This window comes from Atta cephalotes (genome assembly GCF_000143395.1).
Source record: "Atta cephalotes unplaced genomic scaffold scaffold00001, whole genome shotgun sequence".
Taxonomy (NCBI): Eukaryota; Metazoa; Arthropoda; class Insecta; order Hymenoptera; family Formicidae; genus Atta; species Atta cephalotes.
This window is the reverse complement of record NW_012130065.1, coordinates 3,724,610-3,734,080: the sequence shown is the minus strand read 5'-3', so window position 1 is coordinate 3,734,080 and position 9,471 is coordinate 3,724,610. Positions and strand designations below refer to the sequence as shown.

Genomic DNA, 9,471 nt, shown 5'->3' with positions numbered 1-9,471 from the left:
ATATATATATACATATATATATATATATATATATATATATATATATATACATATATATATCTCACGATATTTTTTATTAAATGTATTTGATTCTTAATTTAAATAACATTGTAAATTTGAGATTGTTTCTTTGTAGCCTCGCGGTAATGTTCTTTTGATTGGAATCGGTGGTAGTGGCAGACAATCACTTTCACGTATCGGCAGTTACATGTGTGATCTGTCCATCTATCAAATTGTCGTTAAGGCGCAATATAGGACGCCGGAATTTCGTGAGGATCTCAAGACTCTGTACTCAATAGCCGGGGTGGAGAACAAACCGACCAGTTTCCTCTTCAGTGATACTCAAGTAGTCGAGGAGCAGTTTCTGGAAATTGTCAACAATATGCTGAGTACTGGCGAAGTGGCTAATCTCTACAAGAGCGATGAAATGGAGGACGTAAGTCGGTTAATACGCTCCTATTGTCATTTCATCTGCATCTGTATATAATCCGTGACGTCATTCTATTAGGGCGTTTTCTCTTGGAAAAGAGAATCAACGAAATTAAAAGAATAACGGAAGTGTTATTTCCGATTTCATATGAAATTTATATCTCGTTTAATTATTCTATCTCGTATTCTTCTTGCTTATCTTGTAACATGAAAAATACATACGTTGAAAGTGTTTGGAAAATATTTTTGTATTATTAAAACCAAGAATGTTTTAATCATGCAAATATCATGTTTAATATAATATAATGCTGTGTAATATATCTGTTTATTAATACAATATTGTCCATGGATCACCGAGATTATTATATGTTAGAAATCAATATCTTTAAAACATTTTTAATTGAATTATTGAATTGATCATTTTATAAAACAATGTAGTCTTATATAAATTTTTTTTTAATATAAAAGTTTAAAGATCATATTTAAAATATTATCCGTAATAATGTTTTTATATTTAATGTTATTTTTAAAACAAATACAGAAAATATATTTTTCCTGCATTTTTTTAATGATACTATAGATAATCCTTTTTTAAATAATTATAAGCATATGTAAATAAAAAATGTAAATAAATTCACATAAATGATACGAATAGCAGCACATATTAAGGGTAATTTAAGAGTGAAAATATTTAATGCGACACAGATATAATGCACAATTCAGACAGTTTAAATAATAATGTTCTAATAATGATATAAATTCCATTTGTCTAATAATAATTCAACTATGAAACTGTGAAAATAGTACAGAGGAGTATTATTCCAGGATATATTACGTTTCGCAGATTAAAAATAGACTATTAAAGGAAATAACGAAGCATGGGAAGATTCCAACGATTGAGACGGTATATTCCTTTCTGATCGAGAGGGCGCGTGCCAATATGCATTTGATCCTGTGCATGAGCCCGATCGGCGATGCCTTCAAGAACAGATTACGGCAGTACCCTTCCCTGATCAATTGCACGACCATCGATTGGTTCTTGGAATGGCCAAGAGAAGCTCTCCTCGAAGTTGGCAACAAGTTCCTCATGAATCTCAATCTGACGCTCACTATCACCGGCGAAAATAAAGTGGTAGGTACGCCCTTCCCCTTTCCGCGCGATCGATTCCATTCGATTCGATTCTTACGATCAACGCGCGTTTCCTATCACCAATCTTCTTCTCCTCCTCCTTCCTATCTTTCTCCTCTTCTGCTCCCCGTTCTTCTTGCCGACCATTTCAGCGAATCCGATTATTTTCCCATCTACGGTTTGCCCTGATGACGTCTGCGGACGTCTGGCGCATTTCTTTCCATCGGCCTGAGATTGGTCGCTTGGATACTTCAAAAATGCTTTTGATATTCATAATTCGCCAAGATGCCCGGAAAAGCTTTATACTCGTTTCATTCCGGGTTTCGCGAATAAAATTGTATCAAAGAGTATAATGCACAAAAAATACGCAAAAGTATATTGTCGCAATTAGGCAAATACTTTAATCAACATCCACAAATAAATGTTTAATCCATCATCAATAAATCTATAAAATTTCATATATTTTTAATATATATATATAACTATATGTAATGAGTTCTTTTTCTTTTATTTCTTTATAAGAATTTCTTCTTAAACGGCATCTCATTTCTAGATTATTTATTATTCATGCAGCTTTTAGTCTTAATGCATTTATGATTCCTGGTGCTATTACGTCTCTTTTTTAATATCACAAAACGAAAATACTTTCGTCATAATGTCCGAGTAAAAATTTCGAATGGAATAGATAATCACGCGCGTCTGAAATAATCATGCATTAAATGCAGTTGGCTTTAATTTCGAGAATATTAGCCGATGAAGCGAATGCGTATCATAAGGGATCGTTGTTAATCCTGGCATAAAATGAACGCATTTTATATGGAACCATTTTATTACGTCCAGCAAGCACGAAGCAATGATAGAGATATAGAATACAGCTGGTTAAAAAATTTATACTGCGACTGTAACGAACGTGAACGTTACGAGGATGCACTTTTCTGCAGGAACCGCGACAATCCGCGATGGCCGTTCCATTGCCACCGTTGCAGGATCGAATGCGAGATGGAATTGCAGCATCATTCTCTTTGATCCACGACACGGTGTCCCAGTTCTCTCGCAAAATGGCCGCTGAAATGAAGCGTTACAATTACGTGACTCCCGTGAATTTTATTGAGCTGGTAGTCGGTTATAAAGAGTGAGCATTAAACAAATGCGATATGTGTGTGTGTGTGTGTGTGTGTGTGTGTGTGTGTGTGTGTGTGTGTGTGTATGTGTGTACAATAATATAAGTGTCTGTCAGTGCATTATAATATTAATGACTTTTTCAAGCCATTCTTTAAACTAGAGTATGCAGACAACATTAGTTTTATAATTAATTGCCCAATTATAAATATAAATAATTATACGTGCACAAAACCACAATTATTAGTATCGGAACAATAGTTTAAAGAAGTCATTGATAGAGTGCATTGTCCGAACAATTACTTTCGTGATAGTAACTTCAACAAACAGTTGCTTCAAACAGTTGCTTATAAAGATACATTCATTAAAATTCATTAAATTATGTCTTCATTAAAGGTTGAATGATTTTGCACAAGTATTAAAAAATTTAGCTAGATATACAGATCTGAAAATAATTTGTTGAACCATGAAAATAATTATGTAGGAAATTCAAGCATAATGAGTAAAGCTGTAAAAAATTTAGACGTTCTAGAAGTCCTGTATAATTATTTTGATTGTCCAACAAAATTTTCAGATTTGTATCTAGTTAAACTTATTAGATATCTTGATAAACCGTTCTTTCTTAATGCTTATTAATAATTTATTATAAATATGCATTATAAATTAATGCATTATAAATATTACAACTATGAAATTAATTGTACACGATATATCGATGATTTCTTCGAATTATTTTGTTATTTATATTTCTAAACAATTAATAGACAACAATTGATTATATTTATATTTAGACAATTAAATTAATTGTGAAACTACCAGTGCCAATGTGTGCGTGAAACTAAAATTTTTAATAGTTCAATAATTTTAAATTCAGAAAATGGTTTGAAGAAATCGACATAATGATGACGATCCAATTAATTAGTTTTGCAATTGTATATTGTATTGTCAGACATTTCCGATATTTTAAACTTTTATATTATAACATAATTACATCTGATATAAGAAGTATTTATTGCGAGTTTTTCGATAAAAATAAAATAGAGACGATATTCGAATCACGCAGGATGTTGAAGAAAAAGAGACAAGATTTAGCAGATCAAGCGAACAAACTTCACGGCGGTTTCTCGAAGATCGACGATACCCGGGTGAAAGTTAAAGAAATGGCGGCGGAGCTCGAAGTCACTCAGCAGCAAGTTCATAAATCTACGAGGGAGTGCGAAGAATTCCTCGTAACGATAGGTACACGGCGCACGCGACAGTGATATATTATCAACGGCGTTTATCAGATTAATCTATAAAAACTTATTGCTTTTAACGCTCTCCCTGGTTCTAACTTTCCTCGTGCACTTAATTAATCATACGGTATCCGCCTGCATCGTTCATCGCTTTTAACCATACTACGTTTGCAATGCGCGTAGCAAACCAAAGCCGTGACACTGATGAAACGCAAAAACAGATCACCGCCAAATCACTTCGTATCGCCGAGGAGCAAAAAGAATGTAAAAAGCTCGAGCAGCTTGCAAGGGCTGATCTGGAGACCGTCGAACCTGCCTTGGACGAGGCCATCAAGGTCATTATTGAATTATCTCTTCTAAAAATATCATTCAATTTTAAACAATAAAATTTCTGATTTTTTTTTCAATTTTTTTCTCATATTTTTTTATAAATTTAACTATTAATTTATGTGATGTTTAATTAAGTGATTCAGCCTTCTTGATATTATAATGCTATGAATACGTAATGTTAAGATAACAATGACTTTGGATTATAGACGACCAAGAATTTTGCTCGACAATTAAATTTTTATTGTCAAAAGTATGTATCTCTTCAGTTAAGAATAAGAAAATGAAAAGAAATAACTGTCTTCTCTCATAGAAAGTTATTTTTTATAAAGAATTTTACCAAAGAATTGAATGTATCTAAAGAGCTTATTTATCTCTTGAACTTCTTTTTAATATGGTATACCTGGCTTTCTTTTTCAAATGGGGGGATCCCGTTTGCCTACAAATCGATTACTTACAGTATCGTTTGTCTACATCACTTTTGCCGACAGTTCGTTTGCACACAAAAATTATTATTTACAGTATTATTGCACAAATAAAAATTTTAGAAACAGAGTTACTTTTGCCTACATGTATTATTGCCTGCAAGTATTATTGCTTACAGATTGCCTATATTAGTGCCTACAGCTTACAACCTTCCATGCGAAATAAGAGCCATCTCATACTAAAAAATCGGTTAGGTTAGAGTTAGATTTTTTTGGAAAAATATTCCAAGCGGACACTGTCTACGCTGACATCCCACTGTTCACATGACAGAAAATTTCCTAAAAATATAAATTATTTTCTTACTTAATTCTCTTACTTTAATTTTATATTTGTGCGCAAAAGTGCTTGTAGGCAATCGATTTGGCAGAAGCTTTAAGCAAAAGCTTTAGGTAAAAGCTTTAAGCAAAAGCAACCATCTCTTTTCAAATCTATTCCAATACTTTTTCCGTTACTTATAGTCCATATTTAAAATACGCTTGTAACGATGTTACCATACATTCAAATTCACGTTACATATACTATAAAATTTTAGAAATAAAAGCACACATTAATCGATAACACATTCTGAATATGAGTCTATGTCTTTTTTAATAATATAAATATAAATATAAAGATATAATTTGGTTTGATATCATTATCTTTCGTAATATCTAGCATTTTGATTAAAACAAATTTTTTTACAACATGTTTATTTTTATAAAAATTAAAGCAATTGAATTAAGTAGATACGTAATACTACAATGTGTTATTTCTAGCAGTATTTATAGCGGTATTTAAGAGTTAAGATATAATAAGATCTTAAGTAGAACATTATGTGACAAAGAAATGGCAAATTATTTTAGGCATTGGAAACTTTAAGCAAGAAAGATTTAGCTGAAATAAAATCCTTTACGCATCCGCCACCGAAAGTCGAAATGGTGATGGAGGCGGTGATGATCCTAAAAAACTCGGAACCCACGTGGGCGGAAGCAAAGCGCCAACTTAGTGACGTGAACTTCATTAATACGGTGAGCGACAATGTTGCGACTGACAAGTTCATTCATTTCCAACTAACTCGCTCTGATCTGATTTCTAGCTTCGTGACTTCGACAAAGATCATATATCGGACAGAGTTCTACGAACAATAGCCAAGTATACGTCCAATCCTGAATTCGATCCCATAAAGGTCGGTGTGGTGTCTGTTGCAGCTAAGTCACTTTGCATGTGGGTGATAGCTATGGAAAATTATGGCAAGTTATACAGGTAACTTCCAAACAAGAAGCAAATTCATGATGTACTTCTTCATGTCGAATTTCTTTTTTCTTTATTTTTATGTGTATGATTTTCCATTAGAAAAATCTAATACTGTAAATATTAAATTGATGATTAGTTATTTCGAATATCAAAAGCATTATCATAAAATAACTTTGGTCCAAATTTTAATAACTTTGACGCCCAAATAGCACGTATGTTAAAATTAGAATGTAAAATTAAAAAATGTTTTAAAACATTTTTTAGCACATAAGATGTCTTATGTTCTCTGATTTTAATTATGCATGCGATTTAGGCATTTTTAAAAATTTGGATTAAAGTTGTTCTGATTCTGATTGGAAGTTTTATAGTCTTTTTATAAGAAGGTAAGAACAGTACCTTTAATATTTAAAACAGATAATTAATCATCACGACTATTTAATATCTGCGGTATTAAATTTCTCTGAAAAAGTAATATATTTATGTGTAATACGTAAAACAGATCTTTAAAGTAATATTACTATTATTTAATTGATTAATTTCATCCGCTGCACTGTCATTGTAGAAAATTTGATTATACTTTCGCAATGTATTGCAGAATCGTAGAGCCAAAACGGGAAAAACTACAGATCGCGTTGGAGTCATTAAAACAGAAGGAAATGGCCTTAAAGGAGGCAATGCGACAGCTGCAGAACTCACGCGAGCAACTCGAGGGATTACAGCGAATGTACGATGCGAAGATGAAAGAAAAGGAGAATTTGATTAAGCTGGTGAGTACACCCATGTTTTCTCGCGCTTTAGAACACTGGAAATGTCCTCGCATAAAGCCGAGAGCACAGTCTGATGAGGGAAGTCTTGGTCCAATTCGACTCTGTCCACCGGTAACACTTATAGTTAACAAACTCGTGCTTTAGTAACTGCAGAAGCTTGCATTTACTCGCATTTCCATCGACAAGATGTATTCCTTCGAGCGAATCTGGCGAATCCATATTGATGATGAGAGAACGAGGTCTATTCCGCGATGTTGCGCAGATTAATTACAAAGTTATTTCTACAATGAAATTTTGATATTCGCGATAACAATTTTTAATATGTATGTTATTTAATAACAAGTTTTAATATGCTGTTGATAAAATTAATGATATTAATAAAATAAAGAAATATAGAAGAATTAAAAATATAAAAGAAGAAGAAGAAGAAATATGTATTTAATAAACATTTTAACACTTGTATTTTTCTTTTACTTTTATCAAACGTTTCTGTCTGCATTTGCCGAAATGCATTTCATGTGAATGTAATTTTATAATTACATTCTCTTTTTCCTCAGGCTAAACTATTAAAGCTGAAATTAGAGCGTGCCGGAACATTGTTGGATCTCTTGTCTGATGAACGAATTCTATGGGAAAATACTGTAGCATCATTAACCGAGTCTTTCGACTGGCTGCTTGGTGATTGCTTGATATCCACCGGATTTTTGTCTTACCTCGGTCCTTTTGTATCCAATTACAGACAGGAACTAATAAGCATTTGGTCTAAGGAGGTAAATTAAAATTCCTTTTTTTCTTCGTAATTCTTTATTAAACCATATAAAAACTTTTTTACATAAAATTTTCAAATTAACGGCATATTATATGCACCTTTAACCATTTTTGCAATAAATATTATTAGAAAATAAAGATATAATTTTTGTTTTTGTATATATCATAATTTTCCGAGAAAAAAAATTAGATCTGCAAATAATCATATCTGATTTAACAAATCTGGCCGAATCTGAATAAATATAACTATATATCTAACCATGATAAAATAATTTTTTGTATATAATCAATTAATTCAATTTTAATATTGTTAAAATAATAATTATTATTGATTAGCATACACACAATACATACAATAAAATTACAATAAAAAACCGTCTCTCCCTGAATTTGAAAATTAATTTGGGAATATATGATGGTTTCAAGCGATCACTCATTCGAAACCACATCTAACGTTGCTTAACTTCTGCAATATATCGTATAGAAATTGTTATTTTCACTATTCATAAACACTGAGTGTTAATGAATATGCAGCTATGACATATCTGATCAAAAAAATTGTTAAGAAGATGGAATATGTTAAATATATCCTTTTCACAAATGAATCAAAATATTTATAGCTTCTACTGATTTTCACATATGTAGAATATCTGGAATAACTTTTCTCTCTATAACATATATTAAAATGTATATACGAAATGTTGTTTATATTTAAATACATAATAAGAAATTTATATATAATTATATACAAGAATTAGATAGCATTATATAAAATGTATATAATTATATAATGGGTTATGCATAATTATTTATATTTTTAAAGAATTTTATATCGCATATAATTAATATCGCATATGATATATAATTAATATAACAAATCTTTATTATTTATCGAGATCAGTTATAATTATTTACCGCATGTATCTCTTCAGACATTATTTATCATGCAATAAGAATGGATTCCGATTGGAATTATTGTTTTTTTCTAGAAAACAATAGAAATCTAAAGAATAATTGAATAATTTCAAATCTATTTCATAATATATACCTACGTATCAGTAATATATAATTAAAAAAAAACATGAAGAGATGCAAAGTGTTTTGACATTCGAGTACAAATATGATTACATTTAAACAGATATAATCAGATCTAAACAGTTTCAAGGAAATTCAATCACAAATATGACTCGATCTGAGCCATCAAAGATCAAATTACATCTCATATATGAACATATATGTGACTAGATCTGCGCAAAGAGATAAGATATTGAAGCTCAGATTACGCCCTATATACCATATATGGTTACAATGTAACCATATATGAACATATATGACCCAATCTGTGCGGGAACATGAGATATCAAAGATCAAATTGTACCCTATGTATAATGTTTAATATGTATATTTTATATAATATAAATAAACATATATGATCAAATCTGTGCAGACATGAGAAGTCTGAGCATATCTAACCAGATATAACTTAAACTCTGGTCAGATCTAATCCTCTTTTCTGGGTTAAAATATTTAATCTATCACTTTTAATTTTATTATATTATAGAAGCGATTAGTATTTTCAGATGATAAATTAATGTAATTTATCTTATGGTTAAGGTTTATAACAGAGAAATACCAACATCGCCAAATTTAGATGTCAAAGAGTTTCTAGCTGATCCGTCGACAATCAGAGAGTGGAACATTCAAGGATTACCATTCGATGGATTCAGCACAGAGAACGGCATCATAGTGACAAAGGGAACACGTTGGCCTCTCGTAATCGATCCACAATGTCAGGCAGTGAAGTGGATCAAAAATATGGAAGCGAAAAACGTAAATGCTCGATATTCGGTACCGATATTTGTCAAAGAAACTAACTAAACCCTCCAGCAATATACACGTTATTATTGGATTTGAATGTAAAATTAAATATCTAATTTGAGAGAGAGAGAGAGAGAGAGAGAGAGAGAGAGAGAGAAGA

The 9,471-nt window shown here is 31.3% G+C and overlaps 1 protein-coding gene across 1 annotated transcript in view; it reads left to right on the top strand.

The window, feature by feature from the left end:
• The window catches only part of LOC105618006 (dynein heavy chain 2, axonemal), a 53,271-nt gene that overhangs the window by 34,865 nt on the left and 8,935 nt on the right, over positions 1-9,471 (top strand). The window contains exons 42-51 of the mRNA XM_012199547.1: positions 137-436; positions 1,274-1,561; positions 2,500-2,690; positions 3,741-3,916; positions 4,096-4,247; positions 5,568-5,732; positions 5,801-5,967; positions 6,554-6,725; positions 7,283-7,495; positions 9,108-9,323. Coding sequence (XP_012054937.1) covers positions 137-436; positions 1,274-1,561; positions 2,500-2,690; positions 3,741-3,916; positions 4,096-4,247; positions 5,568-5,732; positions 5,801-5,967; positions 6,554-6,725; positions 7,283-7,495; positions 9,108-9,323 — 2,040 coding nt within the window. The remainder of the gene's footprint in view (positions 1-136; positions 437-1,273; positions 1,562-2,499; positions 2,691-3,740; positions 3,917-4,095; positions 4,248-5,567; positions 5,733-5,800; positions 5,968-6,553; positions 6,726-7,282; positions 7,496-9,107; positions 9,324-9,471) is intronic.